Source organism: Corythoichthys intestinalis, chromosome 8, assembly GCF_030265065.1.
Source record: "Corythoichthys intestinalis isolate RoL2023-P3 chromosome 8, ASM3026506v1, whole genome shotgun sequence".
Lineage (NCBI taxonomy): Eukaryota > Metazoa > Chordata > Actinopteri > Syngnathiformes > Syngnathidae > Corythoichthys > Corythoichthys intestinalis.
This window is the reverse complement of record NC_080402.1, coordinates 40916794-40934501: the sequence shown is the minus strand read 5'-3', so window position 1 is coordinate 40934501 and position 17708 is coordinate 40916794. Positions and strand designations below refer to the sequence as shown.

The 17708-nt window shown below is 39.6% G+C and overlaps 1 protein-coding gene across 4 annotated transcripts in view; it reads right to left on the bottom strand.

Annotated features, from left to right (window-relative positions):
• Nucleotides 1–17708, bottom strand: part of cnnm2b (cyclin and CBS domain divalent metal cation transport mediator 2b) — a 109775-nt gene that overhangs the window by 19373 nt on the left and 72694 nt on the right. The window contains exons 2-3 of one of the 4 annotated variants that reach the window (XM_057842758.1): nt 11900–12043; nt 4770–4907 (exon numbers count right to left, since the gene is read on the bottom strand). In XM_057842758.1, the coding sequence (XP_057698741.1) occupies nt 4770–4907; nt 11900–12043 (282 nt within the window). Of the gene's footprint in view, nt 1–4769; nt 4908–11899; nt 12044–15644; nt 17419–17708 lie in introns of those variants that run through there. The other 3 variants (XM_057842759.1, XR_009064077.1, XM_057842760.1) reach the window with 3 other exon arrangements.

The following is a 17708-nucleotide window of genomic DNA, read 5'->3' as shown; positions in this document are numbered from 1 at the left end:
ATTTTAGTTTATTTTTGTATGCTGCTGTTCCTCTCATTGTCATAGAGGCGCGTAGTGAGCAAAATATTCCACACAGAAATATATTTAACAAACCTTTCCAGCGTTATTTCGTTATGTAAATGCATTTATAATGATCAGAAAAATAGATAGACTATTTAAACATTAAGAAAACTGGGGTTTTTTCTGCCAACTCGAAGAAATTAAAATAAATGTCTATTGCATTTTGCCGAGGAAATGTCGCATGAACTATCCACCTGATAGAACAGACACAAAAATATAAAAGATATAAATGTTTATTGAATATGCATCTTACAGTCTTGTTTAACTGGGAGAATTTGTTACAAAAGACGGGCTTTAATTTATTATCATTATGCACATGGCATCGTCACAAAAAAACGCAACCACGCATCGCATCCTCGCATTTCCTCCTCCACCTGAGTCTCACAAATAAAATGGGCTCAGGCCTACGAATAAAACGTAGATTTTCAGGGGAGGTTCCGGGCGCGGGCCTACAAATAAAACTTAAAATTTCAGGTTTTTTTCGGGCTCGGGCATACAAATGGGCATACAAATAAAAAATGAAATTTCAGGTTTTTTCGGGCTCGGGCCTGCAAGGTAAGTTAATTGCTCGGGCCAGGTCGGGCTTTAATACGCGCGGGCCGGGCCGGGTCGGGTCGAGTTGGATTTTTTATGCCTGAACTAGGCTCTAATATAAGTACAGTGGGGAGAACAAGTATTTGATACACTGCCAATGGGAAAACCCATTGGCAGTGTATCAAATACTTGTTCTCCCCACTGTACGTTCAAAAATCTTCCTTGCGCAATTCCGGTGATGCAACGGATTTGGTGCCCCATTTGTATTTTTATTGTCATGTTTACCCGTAGAGGAAGCTACTTTACATTCAAAGCAATGCAGGGGGGACGAGGAACCCAAATCCGCTTCCTCACCGGAGTAACGTCACAGACATGCGCAGTTGCAATCGAGAGAGAGCAGAGAGATAGGACATAACATAACAATGGCTGAAGCAGAGAAAGAGTGTGTAAAAAAAAAAGAGAAAGCCCTGGTCTCATTCAAAGCACAAACTAAATCCTGTGATCTGTTTTTTTTTTGTTTGTTTGTTTGTTTGTTTTTTTAAAAAATATATATATCTGAAAGTATACTATTTTCATTTGACTTCAACCAGGAGAGACACAAGAGCCAATAAAAAGTTGTTTGATGTCTGACCGCTTGTGTTGTAGAGCTGGGAATCTTTGGGCACCTAACGATTCGATTACGATTACGATTCAGAGGCTCCGATTCGATTATAAAACGATTATTGATGCACCCCCCTCCTTTTTTTTTTTTTTTTTAAATAAAGTTTTGTACATTAGTTCCAAAATTGTTCAGAAATACTCTCAGGCGAAACCAAACTACTATTTCAGTATCAAGTTAACATATAGCAGTAAACAAATATACAAAAATAACATTAAATAAAAAAACTCCAGTCCCCATTCTGTATTAGCAGCTTTAAACTACATTCAATTAATTTAATGTTGTGAATCAACCGTTAAAGTTGTTAAAATTGCTCCCGTTATTCCATAATTTCCCTTTTGTCTACTTTTGACATGTGAAAGTTTTAAAACTATTTTAAAGATAGATTCAAGTCAATATTTTACCGATTTAGGAGTATTTTAGATAAAAAGTTAATTAGGTTTGCTTGGAAGGTTCGCTACAACAGCATTGCAGGGAAGTTTACTGCTTTAAGATGGCGGCCGTTTACTAACGCCCGCATCTAGCTTTTTGCAGATGTGCTGCTACCGCTACCGAGTCTACAATCCATCTAGTCCTACATAAATGATATCTACCGTAACATTATGTAGCTTAGCTGTACTTGTAGCAGCTTTTCGGCAGCAGGCAGGTATGTTGTTGTGTTTTTTTATCTCGTGGCATGAGTTGAGCTAGAGCCGTGAGTTGAGCGTTGGCATTACCCGAGGGGCCGGTTAATGAGAAGCATAATGTTTAGCTACTCCCGCTCCGTTCCGTCCCAAAGCCCGCGCGGCGCGCTGAGTGTGTTGTACTTCCGCTTTACTTGGCATATTTCAATAATCGGAATTTGGATGTTTGTGAATCATTCTCGAATCTTCCACGGCCGAATCGCGAATAATCTAAGAATCGGAAATTTTGCACACCTCTATTGTGTTGCCTCATGATTCACGAAAAATATGCTTTGCTTTAGAATTTTAATGCATCCCAGGCTTTAATGCATCGCGATGCATTGCCGAATCAAACCGAATCTAATCGTGACCCTCCGAATCTAATCGAATTGTGGCCCTCCGAATCGTAATCGAATCGAATCGTGAGGGCAGTGCCGATGCACACCTCTACGGTTTACCCACCCCTGCTCTAGATGTCTGATACCTCCTTATATTTGGGTTTATATTTGTGGTGTGAAGATAAAAAAAACTCCCACAAGGACTAAATCTAACATGGCCTTACAGCCCAAGCTGCAGCCCACTGAGTAAACCAAACCTCAGACAATAACATTCAAAAAATGCAAAAGGAAAATATCTGTGTGTGTTAACTTTTACAATTGTACAGTCAGCAACGCCAACTCAGCAGTAGAACTGTGGTTGTCAGCTGGATACACTACCAGGAACTAACCTTCCTAAAAGCCTTTTGAAGAACTTAATCAATGCTTAGCTGCTAGGTCAAAGTTCAACTTCGGTTGAAGAAAAATCCACCTGTGGCGCGAGATATATGAATCGTCATCGAGTATTTAGCTGCTTTGTTACCTTCTGGGAATACTTCAAATTTTACACAAAACGTCCATGAGCCATAGACTTCATAATTATGTTGACGGGTCACATTCCCCATACACTGCGCCACGCCTTCAAGTAGGGGGCCGTCCTACACTCCGCTCCAGTCTGTCAAAGGCGGTCGCAGTTATTCTCAAAACACATGCAGCGATCCAACACCGGATTTAGGTTGAAAAAGCAAGCAAGGTGTATCGAATACAAACAGGAAGGATTGTCTCAACAGTGATTTGTTCGAGGATTCAAGATAATTATTATATTTTTCGTACCATGCATGCATTTTGAAAAATCAAGGGGAGAAATTAGCCGCAACGGCATTGGCGTCATAGTTTGCAATATTTATGTAAAATAAATGCTAACCGCACGATTTTTTTTCCTTTAAACCAAGAATCCAGACTGATTTACATCCATATCTATAAAGAATTCAGGGATTTAAGCATTTATTCACAAGAATTTTCAACGGAAAAAGATCTTTGTTTTCATAAGGCGGCTGCTGCATTTGCTTACTGACTAGTCTCATAGTTTGCAATATTTACGTAAAATAAATGCTAACTGCACGTTTTTTGCTTTTAACCAAGAATCGAGACTCTTTTACGTCCATATCTAGAAAGAATTCAGGGATTTAAGCATTTATTCACAAGAATTTTCAACAGGAAAAGCTCTTTGTTTTCATAAGACCGCCGCTACATTTGCTTAATGACTAGCATCATTGTTCGCAATATTTACGTAAAATATTTGCTAACTGCCCGTTTTTTGTTGTTGTTGTTGTTGTTGCTTTCAACCAAGAATCTAGACTGTTTTATGTCCATATGTAAATAGAATTCAGCGATTTAAGCATTTATTCACAAGAATTTGAACGGAAAAAGCTGTTTTCATAAGGCGCCCGCTACATTTGCTTATTGACTAGCATCAAAGTTTGCAATATTTACATAAAATAAATGCTAACTGCAGGTTTTTTTTTGTTTTTTTTTTTTGCTTTTAACGAAGAATCGAGACTGTTTTATGTCCATTTCTAGAAAGAATTCAGGGATTTAAGCATTTATTCACAAGAATTTTCACCAGGAAAAGCTCTTTGTATTCATAAGACCGCCGCTACATTTGCTTACTGACTTGCATCATTGTTCGCAATATTTGCGTAAAATATTTGCCAACTGTCTGTTTTTTGGGGTTTTTTTTTTTTTTTGCTTTTAACCAAGAATCTAGACTGATTTACGTCCATATGTAAAAATAATTCAGGGATTTATGCATTTATTCACAAGAATTTGAACGGAAAAAGCTTTTTTCATAAGGCGCCCGCTACATTTGCTTACTGACTAGCATCAAAGTTCGCAATATTTACATAAAATAAATGCTAACTCCACATTTTTTTGCTTTTAACCAAGAATCAAGACTGTTTTATGTCCATATCTATAAAGAATTCAGAGATTTAAGCATTGATTCACAAGAACTTTCATCGGAAAAAAGCTCTTTGTCTGTGATTCCACTTGGTCAGCATTGACGGCCATGCCAACAATGCAGGCCCCCTATTAATCGGTCCCGCGTTCCTTGAATATATTATGAAGTCTATGCATGGGCTAAAAATACCAAAACTAATGTCAGAGAAGAATGAAATCAAAGTAAACAAGGTGGTGTTAAATCTGTGAACTAACACAACATGTCACTTTCAATCTATGTCAGCAAGCGAATAGACACCTGTGGGGTTTTTTTTGTGTCTGTATAGGAATTTATTCCATTCCATGCCGCTAAAGAGAGGCCGTCTTTACAAACCCGAATACCAACTTTCTGGTCCTATTAGGACAATTAATTCCCTCAAGAAACACACAACCACACGGCCCTCTCTGCACCCAACTGCCCCAAAACAAAACACATACAGGCACATGTGCACACAAACTGCGCACACATGCACATAAACTTTCCTGGCATTGAGGGGCTTAGGGCACACTGAGGGAAGTGAAGCAGCAGCGCGGCCCACTTGCCTGTTGCTAGGAAACGCAGGGTAGCCAGCAGAAGCTGAGGTGATATTTTAACCTTCATTTCATTGTCGGTAGGCTTGAAGGCCGAGAAATCCTGCTTCCTGTCGCGATGAGTGATTTTCTTCTTCGTCTTGTTGTCAGCTGCAGAGAGGAAGGGAGACTGCATGAGAAGACACACAATTATACTTCTACAACAGGAAGAAGAAAGTCCACAACGCCACTCTACTAATGGAGATAGTTCTTCCGGGTCACAGGGAGACTAAACTTGAGTCACCCAAAATGTATTGCCTTTTCTGGATACTGTGGGTTATTTCTCAGAACTCAAGGGGAACTATATGGGGTTACATTAGTTTACCGCATTCAAAGCATTACGTCAAGCCACGCAGCAACAAATAAGCAAACAGTCACAAAGAGATGTACAGTGTATCACAAAAGTGAGTACACCCCTTTCCTTACACTTTCATAGGACAACACTGACAAAATGATACTTTGACACAATCAAAAGTAGTCTGTGTGCAGCTTATATGATAGAGTCAATTTATTTTCCCCTCAAAATAACTCAAAATATAGCCATTAATATCTAAACCCCTGGCAACAAAAGTGAGTACACCGCATGGGAACTACGTACATCCCTAAATGTTCAAATTGAGTACTGCTTGTCATTTTCCCTCCAAAATGTCATGTGACTCGTTACAGGAATGCTGTCAGCATTGCTGCAGAGATTGAAGAGGTGGGGGGTCAGCCTGTTAGTGCTCAGACCATACGTCGTATTCTACATCAAATTGGTTTGCATGGCTGTCAACCCAGGAGGGAGCCTCTTCTGAAGACGGTACACAAGAAAGCCCGCAAACAGTTTGCTGAAGACATGTCAACAAAGCACATGGATTACTGGAACCATACCCTATGGCCTGTGGTCTGATGAGACGAAGATTAATTCGTTTGGTTCTGATGGTTTCAAGCATGTGTGGCGGCGACCAGGTGAGGAGTACAAAGATAAGTATGTCATGCCTAAAGTCAAGCACAGTGGTGGGAATGACCCCCCCCACACACACACACACCTCTTCAATCTCTGCAGCAATCCTGACAGCACTCCTGTAACAAGTCACATGACATTTTGGAGGGAAAATGACAAGCAGTACTCAATTTGGACATTTAGGGATGTACGTAGTTCCCATGCGGTGTACTCACTTTTGTTGCCAGGGGTTTAGTTATTAATGGCTATATTTTGAGTTATTTTGAGGGGACAATAAATGAACGCTACTGTATTATATAAACTGCACACAGACTACGTTTCAATGTGTCAAAGTGTCATTTTGTCAGTGCTGTCCCATGAAAAGATAAACTTACATATCTGAAGAAATGCGAGGGGTGTACTCACTTTTTTGATACAGTGTAGCATAATTGCTCACAATGATATCTGATAATCCTGAAACATGTAAGAGCGTTGAATACATTGGAATTGTGTTTCGCAGGAAAAATGAAGCATGTTTTCAGTATGTGAAAATATTTCTGATAGAGGAAATTTTCCTCCCCTCTATTTTCAAACAATAAAATGGATCACTTTGTTCCATGTGTAAAGTGCCACACAGAGTTTTTGTTTTACAGGTAGTCCCCAGGTTACGACGTACCCAATGGTATAGGGATGGTAGGAACATAAGACTACCAACTTTTCAGAATGCTCAAACTGTCCCCACCAACGTTTATGCAACCTTATTTACATTACATATTGACTTCAGTTATATAAATAATTTAGATTGGCTTTCCACATGTTGTAAGGATAGAACTGACCCTACCATAATTAAGTGAATTATTGTCATTGTGTTCAGACTTATATTACCCCTTTTACCATGCTGAATGTGCCAGTCCATTTTTTTCCCCTAAAGCACACGTTTGATGACTCCCCACACACGCACTCACAGCCCCGACAGAAATACAGCATGTCGACAACATTACGCCTCCTCCACCCCCCTTCGAAGAGGAGGGATATTTTTTTTTCGGCCAGCAGCAGCAGCCACTATAAGTTATGTAAAAAGATGTCAGTGTTGTTGAGGTGGGGAACACGGCACTAATTTTGCTACTGAAAGTCTGACCTGCATCAGAGTTAGCATAATATTAAACTGTGTGAATTTGCTAACCTGCAAAACTCGAGTAGAAAGCTGAGTAGCGGGAAGTCTCCTCCTTATGTGTTTTCGACTGTTAACGTTAATTAAACTGTGAGAAATGTAGCGAACCGAGGTTTACCCCTCAATTTTATTTTTTATTTTATTTATGTGGTGTTAAATCTTCATTTTTTTGTCGAGTTTGGCTGTGCTTGTGGACAAAAGCATCGTGTTTTACCTGAAGGAATGCTCCATTTTTTAAAATTTATTTGTGTTATTCCCTGAGTAAGAAATTTTTTCCGTAATACTTAATTTCTTTATTTAGACAGACAATGTTGAGTGGTCTTAAGACAAATGTTTTTTTTTTGCATTCCTGGATAGTTAAGAGATTATTAACAAGTTTGCATTTATTGTGTATGTTAATATAATTTATGTTCAAATATTGCATTTTAAATTTGCAAATAAAATCCAGACATTTTTTCTAGAAGTTTTCAAAAAAAAATCCTTTAGTAGTTTTTGAAAACAAAGGTTTGAATTGACCAGTGTATCACCTTAACCAATACATATGAAAGTTAGTATAAATCAATACAGATTTATTTTGCATTTATCATTTACCTTATCAATTAATTAGGTTCATGTTCGTGAGAAATGTAGCCCTGACCCCTGTTCACCCAATCAGTTTGGTCTTATTAATGTCCCCTCCTCAGAAAAAAGTGTGCATGCAGGTTATGCCGTCATATCGTCCCTACCAATGTTGAGACCAAACCTACACCTTTGGACGTACCCGACTAACGTGATTTCGACTTTACGACACTTCCGACATTTTGTCTCCAGTCTTTTTTTTTTTTTTTTTTAGTCGCGTTAACAGTACCTTATTGTACCTCAAAGTGTCTTATTTTCTAATTTATTTCATTAATTTCATTCAGCCCTTTGGTAAAATATGTATTTGATTATATTGGTGGCTTTCGTTTTATGATGCATGCTTTTATTTGGCGCAGGAAGAGTAGAGCAGGTAGTATTTCTGCAAACGACTAAGACCGCATTACACACGAAGAACATATTTGCGCACACGAAGAAGAGCGCACGAGGAAGGGCGCATTTGCTCCCACGAAGAAGTCACACAGCTGAGTGAGAGAGAGGGGGGAAAGATTAGCTTGCTGTCTAGCTAGGACTTAGCTCCAACGTCTTGGCGAGGGCAGTACAATGATGATTAATACATGTTCTTGGATAGTTATTCTGAGATTACTGGTTTAATTAGGGGTAATTAAAGGTTCATTCCAACGAACACGTAAATTCGGGTTACGTTGCCAGCGTAGGAATGGAACTCGTTCATAACCTAATATTGAATTAAATTCTTTGGTGGGTAGTTTTTCTTTGGCCAAAAAGCTATAATGTGATTGCTGATTTAGAGACATGCACATGATTAATGATTACAATATTTTAAAATTATATAAGTATGTCTGCAAAATGTGGCATGATTCTTGTTTGGGTCAGCGTCAGAGGCCCTTAAGGAGGGGGGCATTAGGTCTGTCACTCATTACACACGTACATGCACACACACCCACGCACAAACACACATTGAACTTTATAAACAGGTAGTCTACATTGTGCAATAGTAAATTAAGCACATAACTTATGCCATTCTAAGGGGCCGTTTACATGGTGACTCTCCGAGAAGACGAAAAATTTCAAATGTGCATTTACATGGTTTCGTTTCCATTCGAACAATGTCGCAATTCCGCATGAAAACGATGTAGTATTCAAGCCAAGCCCTAGGGGGCAGTGCAGATTTACAAGGCGACAGCAAATGATGCACTTTGACCCTACGGGGCTCCTCAGCCCGGAAGAAAACATGCCCGCCCATTCGAAGCAATGGTATTTTCCTTTTGCTCCAAAAGGCACAAAAATGGAAACATTCAACATATTTAAATTTTAAAATATTATTAAAACAGTAAATTAAAGCCGACGTTCTGCCATTTGCAATTTTTAATGTTAAATAGCACCGCTGCGCACGCCCAATGTGACGTGTACGAGTGCTGACGTTGTCGGCGCGGGTCCGGCGCAGCAGTAGCCTTTGATATGCATGCGAAGCAAGCCCCCCTCAATCCCCCGCAATCGAATTCTTCCACTTTCGAGGCAGGATTCTGAATTTTTCGTCTTCGCCTTCCGTCTTTGCCGACACCATATGCACGCGAGGCAATTCCGCTACTCAGTCATTGCGTCTTTGTGTCGCAGAGTCGCCATGTAAACTGCCCCTAAATTGCGTGTCCATTTTCGGGTGACGTCAATTAAACCACACCTGAGACAAATGGGCCTTTTATGTTATGGAGGAATAAACAACTGTGATCTAAAAACCCGATTCTTTTAGGGTGCACAATAAATTCTCACTTATTGCCGTGTGTTTATCATTTTAACCAAATGATAAACACATTTTTTTCTCATTTTTATTTTGTTTACATTCTGTTTTATCTTATCTAAATAGTCGTGTGTTAAACCTGTACACATAAGATTAAAAAATACAAAGTATCTAAAATTTGGAATAAAAAGATAATGCACTATAAGTAGGTGAGGTGTGGGTCAGAGGGAGCTATGACATCAACACTGTTTCCTGTTGCATCTGATAAAAAAACATACAGTGATCCTCGCTACTTCTTGATTCAAACTTCGCACCCTCAGTCCATCGTGGATTAAAATTTTTTTTTTTTTTTTTAAATACAGATGAGCTGTCACGAGCCAATTGTGTGGTCTCACTTTCCCTCTCTTTGATCATCAGGCAGTGCCTGGAGTTGCTTATTAAAGTTAACAATGATTGACAGATGTTTTGGGTTTGAACTATCCAGAGACACAAACTTCAAAGTAGCGCATGTGTCAATAATCGTTTAACTTGTTAAACAGTTGCTGAGGCAACTCCTTGTGTGTAAATGAGCAGCTTGAGCGGATTTTAGTGGACTCACTCAATGAAGCATTTAATAAAGCCAAGCATTTTTCTACTACTTTATTCTTGTTTGAAAATAATTCGGTGGGACAGTAACATATTTAAAACTTATCATAATTATTACATTTGAAGTGCTTGAAAAACATTTACTAAAATGTTTTTTTTTTTCATTATACTTTGGGGGGGGAGTGAAAAAACATGTCTTACATGTATCTCTTTCCAGTGCTAAATCAGAATAAATACATTGAACACACTATTGTTTTTTTTTTAATTGGGGTGGGGGGGGGGGGGGGGGGTGCTACGTCCAATTACTCCTTAAGTACAGCCTACTGCCTCCACATCTTGGTATCACTTTGCAGGCAAATTTAGGGCCCACAACTCCAGAAAACAACCTGGATACTCATCTCTATGCCATGAAACATGCATACCAATTATTTATAAACAAATAATATTTATTGCAATAACATCATAGTAACTTGCACACAGGTCAGGTCAAAACTCAACAAAAGACATAAAAAATGGGGGAGTAACAGGGCTGCAGCAAGAAAATAAAAGGAAGACAAACACTATTATGATTAGAACTCTTCTTTATGTCGATACTATGTGGCTATCTGATCATGGGTACTGTATGCATGACGAGTTTATAACAGTTGTAGACATTTGTGTTACTAAATTCAAGCAAATGCTGTTGATTAACCTATGATAACATCTTGGCAAAGATGTTCAATGCAGGCTACTTCAGCAGGCTACTTCAGTAACTAACCCTAACCCAGTGGGGAAAAAAAGTCATTGCATTGCTATTGCTCTCTGTGAAAGGCATTCACATTGACTTGGAAAGGTGGCCGATGCAAAACTTTCTATTAGCGTTACCTGTTGATAAAAAATGCATACGTTTTTGTCTTTTAACTTTATTTGTGAATAAATATTGATAAGGTACACTTTATCACTGCTATGACATTCATGGTTTGGATTAGACATGTGCCGATTACCGGTTTCAAGGTATACCGTGGTATGTAAACGTCAAGGTTTCAAAACTGCAAAAATTTTCCGTCATACCGTCCCTAAAGTATAAGCTATTTTTTTATGTCCCAAAAATGCAGGGAGAAATCCCTCGCTTGCAACTGCAAGGCTCAACCCTCCCCCATCGGTTGCTGCTCAGTGTCAGTGATTCAGCTGTGCTACACGATGGCTGGAGGAGGTGAAACTCATGAACTATTCCCCCCTATCGAAAAAAAACAAAATCACTGGCATGGGAATACTTCGGCTACAGAAACGTTATGGACGGTTTAGAGGAGGAGGGCTAAATGACATGTAAAACATGTTTGCGGAGGGTGGCTGCCGAGGAGACATTACCTCCAATATGATTTCGCATTTATAGAAAATTAAAGGTACATAAACACTGTTGTGAATGTTTCCCACCAGCTACAAGTTAACTCCAGCGTGTTTAGTGTGTCTAGCGGTGGTAAAACGTGGTGTTTTTTCTCTCTGGCAACTGTCTGGGTTGAGAAAGAGAGTGTGTGTATAATGTAAACACGATACGAGTCATACACATGTGCTTTTAATGGAAAATAATTATTTTTGTTTTGATGGTAATAATGTTGAGCTGTGGCTGTGGGTTTAGGCTCACCTAAAGGACTGCATTTATTTTCATTTTATTTTGAATATTTCAGTTAAAAAAAATATATATATATTTTAATGTAACATTGTCCTTTTGTTCCAATTTGCTAGTACATTTTGAAAAATAAAAATCTTGTTCAATGGAAAAAAGTCTTTTTTCTTTCAAAACCCGGATATCTCAAAGTAACACATTTTAGAGCTGTAATTGCAATACCGTGATACTGTGAAACCGTGATATTTTGGTTTAAGGTTATCATACCGACACATGCCTAGTTTGGATTCAGAATCCTCTGTGAGTTTGAATATTACTCATGGCAATGTGATCCATTTTGATCCAAATATTCTGATTGCCTTGCTTTGTTGTAATGCATCTTAAATTGGTTTCTAATATTCGGACAAGGCTTCACTGTGATTTTGATATCACATTAAGCTTTGACCTTGACAACAGTCAAGCTAGTATGAACTTTAAGAGGGAAACCTACTGTATAAGTCTGTCTCGTCCAGGATCTCTGACTTGATGATTTCCTCAATAATGTCCTCCAGGGTGACAATACCGAGAACCTCGTAGAAAGGGTCTCCCTCACCCTCATTGTTGACCCTCTGAACTATGGCCAGATGGGATTTTCCTAGCAAATCATACATGCACACACAGACACACAAACACAAAGGCAAGTTATAAAGTTAGGGTCATATTATGTTGGTGAGTGAAATACAGCTCAGGCAGTGGGTGGTATCAAGATGGTGGTGTTCTACTCGGAGTTGCGGGGAGGGATTCAAGAGGGAACGAAATGACTGGGACATGCTGCTCTCAGGTGGGCAAAACTGTACTATAACTGTAGAGAACCCGAAAAAAGGCTTGTGTGACAGTCGTTAGTCTGTCAATGACCATTTCACAGTAAATGACCAAAGCAGCAACTGTTAACTCCATCAGTTATGTTCCCTTTCTACTCCAAAGTAGCAACAACCGTTCTACTCACCCCTCATAGTCGGTTTACCACATCAAAATAGCTTCTGTACGCTGTACTTCAGCCCTGATTGTGCAGTATCCTTTACAACATGTCCAAATGCACAGGCCAAGTCAAAACAAAGACTTGAAGGACTTTAGACCAAGTCCCGTCAAAGACGGAGGCCATGTGAGATCGAGTCAAGAACAAGAACATCACATTGGAAAATACAAGGATTGATTTTATAAGCACAACCATGAAGAAGTTTCAGGATTCCAGTTAAAGCATTAACACTTTCAAATGAACATTTTCTAGATTATTTATTTCATAAAGGACGAGTATATGATACCCTATTAACTCACAAGCTTAGACTCGAGATCAAATGTTGAAGGTCTTGGTCTTGTATTTGTCTCGATTCTGAAAAGCCTTAGTCTTGTTCTCGGACCGTCCGAGAGGGCAAAAATCAGCCAAAATCAGGACTGATCTGCTGTTCTTTAACGCTATTTATATGATTTTAGGAAATGCACTTGACAACATTGACCATAAATTATTGTGTTACTAACATTCCACCACTCCAGTAAATAACGGCAACCTTAGCAATGAAAAAATATATATATTTTCCCCATATTAAAATAGATTCTTATGTCATTGGTCTCAACTCTTAAAAGTCTTGGTCTAGACTTGGTTTCGGTCAATTCAGGGTTTACACAAGTCTTGATCTCAGTTGTGGTTTCAAGCACAACACTAGCATATGATAAGATAAACTGCACCGACAAAGCACCCACTTTCCATAAATACAAGCTCACCAAAAGAGTAACAATAATAATAAAACAACTTAGACAGATTCAGAGAACAGACCAAAACAATCCAATACTTACAAACATTAGTATTGTACAGTGTTAATAATAATTATGATCATTTACATTCGATTCAGTAATATGTAACTGTGGTGTGACGTGTGTAATGTTAAAGATGCATTAACGACCACCAATGGGGATTTGTCATTTTCCACTTTACAGTATGTTTACTTATTTTGGCAAGGTTCTACTTGTGTTTGGCATTTTCCATTGGCAAAACCAGGGAATTTAGGTAGTATTTTAGTATTTGGTATTATACAGTCCACTTTGTGCATTAAAAATGCCATAGAGCAGGGGTGTATGGGGACCAGTTAGGGGTCCCCATTAGAGCTCTGACGTTTAACTGTGTTTTATTTTGAGAAGCCAACAGTCAGATGATCCTCGCCTCTGCCAGCTGGCTGCTTCCACTCCGTGACGTAAGCTGATCTACGTCGGATGGACAGACGACGTCGCCACCGCTGATTGGTCATGAAGAAAAGGCGTCAAGCTTAAAGCCCGACGCTGTCAACTGACAGCAGAGGTCGCATTGACAGCATTCGTGCCGCGGTCCTCCTCGCCAGCTGTTTGCTTGCCATTCACTCTCGTGTGCATTTGATCGCTAGTTTGATACACTCCCGCTTTTTCGGTGACGTCTTTTGTGTTTTTTCATTATTGGATCGTTTTTTGTTCACCACTATCAATAATAGCACTGGAGCAGTAGGGGTAAGCTGCCATTTCTGTTCAACCCGTTTTCTCCTGTTTTGTTTAGTGTAAGAAGCTAGGGTAGTTGCTGTCTTTTCTTTATTTCCTTTTTAAGATCAGGGTTTAGTTAGTGGGTGGGGTTTAAATGCAGATTCCTTTTGTTATTTTGGCCTGGGCTGACCCTGAAGCCAGATTCGTTCGTATTTTGTATATTCTGTTCATTGCGAGTTTGATTATTGTAAATAAATTGTGTCCACTTGTATATGTGTGGCTTGTTTTATGTCACGCCCTTAGCGAGCCGTCGGTGGGACGTAACAGAGCTGAAACGATTACTCGAATAATTCGAGTAACTTGATTTTACAAATTGATGGAGGCATTTTCTCCGGCTTGAGGAATCATTTAATTTTGCCAGCCCTAAGCATGAGATTTTACCCGGACTACATTTAATGCGGCACAAAGAGCTGACGTCACATGCCTAGCAGAAGAAGGGACAGGCGGTGGATATATTTCATTTCAACCTCGCATGACTATAGAGGTAACGACAAAGAAGCCGAGAAAGCAAAGTGAAAGTCACCAAGAAAAGCATGGTTGGAGCATTTCAAGCTGGAGACCTAGGCGAACACTGTTTCATGTATTCACTGTAAGACAGCTCTTGCATAACACTACCCCAGTTACCTGCAACTGATGACCGACCCCAAAACCCGGCCCGGGCACCACCGCGTGACCCGCCCGCCTAGCCTCCCTTCCACCCAAGGCATCATGTTTTCTCCGAGAGCGGTAAGGGGCGATACTCGGGACAAGGTAAAATTAAGTTAATGTAGCGCTAATGAAAAAGATTAACGTATCTGTACCTTGCTAACGTAACGTTAGCCCTGCGGAGGGGTAGGTTTCTATTAATTATGACTGCTGTCGATGCGTGGCTAACGTGTCTTTCATACAGGCTTAATTTGATCTGTAAAAACAGCGCTGTACAGTGATGAGGGTGTAAAATAAAAACATAATAAAGCTAACAGTCAATTTTAGCTCGGTAGTCATTGATGGATAAAACACCAAGTAACACTGGTGCCTAATGTGCTCCAATACAGCAGGTATCTCACATTTATTTTGAAAATTGCAAAAACTCAACATCCAAGGACTTATAATTTAGACTTAAACTTAACTAGGACTTAAAAATAGCTTGACACACACACCTAACTTTTAAGTGATGTGTGTTATCATGCATAATGACATTTTTAGGTAAGATATAAGAATTTTTTTTTTTTAATAGACAAGATTTCGAGGTACTTCCGCTTTACTTCCTTATGTCTGCCTACAACTTACGTTTTCATCTTTTTTTACCCTTGACATCAATGGCGCTGGAGTGGCATCACTCACTAAAAACCCTGAAAAACCACAATTTGGAAATACCGCATTCTTCTGCAATCTAGACATGGGAAGACAACTTAAAGAAGTGGCCGAAGGTGACCACAAGTAAAAGATTATCGTATTTTATTGACTCTATGGCAGTGGATGGAAACGCCATCAGGGAGCTCCGAGGCATTCCAGTACCTGCACAGCCACAAAGTTAGATGTCTCCTCATACACGAACACGGGAATTTTGTCTTCATTTAGAACCAAGCCAGCGCCTCAATGCTCCGTACCGCAAGCCATGGGTGCTGGTAACACCGGAAAAAGACGTCGAAACTGCAGGCTGTACATGTATTGCGGGTCCTGGGCGTTCGTGTAGTCATGATGCCACTGTCTCATGGAAGGTATGTGCTCCAAAAATACCTAAAATCTGGCGCATTAAACGACTTATTGCCTTTGCTATTGATATTACGATGATGATTGTAATTCATATGATCTTTAATATTATGTGCTACAACTACTGCTGCTAGCCTGTACCTAATCAATATGTGTTGGATGGCTCCCCATAAAAGCATGTGTTAACAAAAAGTTTTTTGTTTGTTTGTATACAGGTGGAAAACGCTGTTAGGCAAGGGCATAAAAGTTGATGTGCCTAACAGCAACACTTACTGTACGTTGATGGACATATATCGAGGCTACGTCGTTCTACCCGGGGGGCGAGAGGCTGGGGCTGGAGACGGTGGCTTGCCTCGAAGCGGACCGTCAGCTCGATGCCGAGATCCAAGTACGAGCTTTTTAACTGCAGCAACTATTAAGATATGCTATTGGAGCTGGAATTACCGAGGGACCGACAGAGGGATAAAGTCCGTCTGGATGCCGCTGAGGGTCTCTGTGATGTCAGATGAAAGTTGGAGAAGCTCCCTTAAGCTCTGCTGTCTGGTAACACATTCCTCGTATGCTCATTTTATAAATTGTGATTTCTTGACCTGTTTTGCACATGCGCCAATCGTTTTAAATAAAACAAGAAACGGAATCATGTTGTCCAAATGTTTTATTGCAATCAATGTCTGCGATAAAAAACAACTACATACTATTTTTGTTTATATGTATATACCTTGTAGAATTTTCTTGTAACAACAAAATCCGTGTCAGCCCTTCTGCATTCTGCAAATGTAATATAATTTGTAATTGCACCTTATTTTGGTCACTCAAGTGGCCAGCGTATCAATCCATACCTCACGTCAACACAGGCTGACAGGTTATAATTTTGTCCACGAATGATCAATGAAGTAATAAGAACAATCATGCAATCTCATCCATGTCGCGCTGAATCCATTTTTGGAGATTCCGTGTGTTCCTCTGGTTTGACTTTGCAGTTTTAACTTCGTCAACACACTGCTAACTTCAATAGCAACTCGAGGTTTTTTCTAAACCGGATGTTCTAAGCAGAAACTTTCCAAGATGACGCCGCCCATATTTCGCTCAGGAAACTTGTCTATTAGGTGAAATGTATTGTTTTTTTTCATGTATATTTATAATTGCTCTTTAAAACATGTTTTATCCGATTATTCGATTAATGGATGGAATTTTCAGTCGAACACTCAATGAGTAGAATATTCGATAGCTGCAGCCCTAATCCCCATGGGCCAGTGTGGGTGCAAGTTTTTGTTCCAACCGATCCAGCACAGCCAGTTTAACCAATGAGGTTCCTGTTGAAACAAGGTAGCAGCACCTGACTGCAATCAACTGATTACACTTTAAGATACCAGATTGGTAAGAACGTGTCCTTTTGATCGGCTGAAATGAAAATGTGAAACCTTTGTGGAATAGTTTAAAGACCGATGCTACAGAACATAATTCTATCTACTTACAGAATGCTTGAAAGTTGATACAGTTTGTTAAGGTTTGAAAGCGTCCAGTAAATATTTGTTGTGTTTTTGGCTCGATACCTCATTCATGGTCTCTTGGGATCATGTGTCCTTGTTGGCAGCTGCAAATTGCAGTCGTGTTTGAAGGTCCATTTTAGAGTAGGGGCTTCTTGGTCGGAACCCTCTCAGTCCATATTGATGTTAAATTCCCTTCACTGTGCACACTGACACTGGTACTCAGCAGTTTCCGGACATGGTAGGCCCGAGCCTCGGTGATTCCTGGGCTGCTTGTGAACATCCAAACCTAAAAGGAAGGACTTGCTCCAAATTCAAATTCACCTGAAATCTAAATAAATGGCTGAAATGTGGACACAATTGGTTGTTCCAAAAGAACAGTGATTCTAAACACACAACATAATTGGTGTTGGAATGGATAAAGAACACTTGCATTAAGTTTCTGGCCTTCCCAAAGCCGTGACCCCAACCCAATTCAACAAGAACGAAAGTATAAAACAAAAATGTGACTGTTCCAGGGACCAACCAATGTAAATAAATTAGAAATATTGCAACGCAGATTTGTAAAATATACAACAA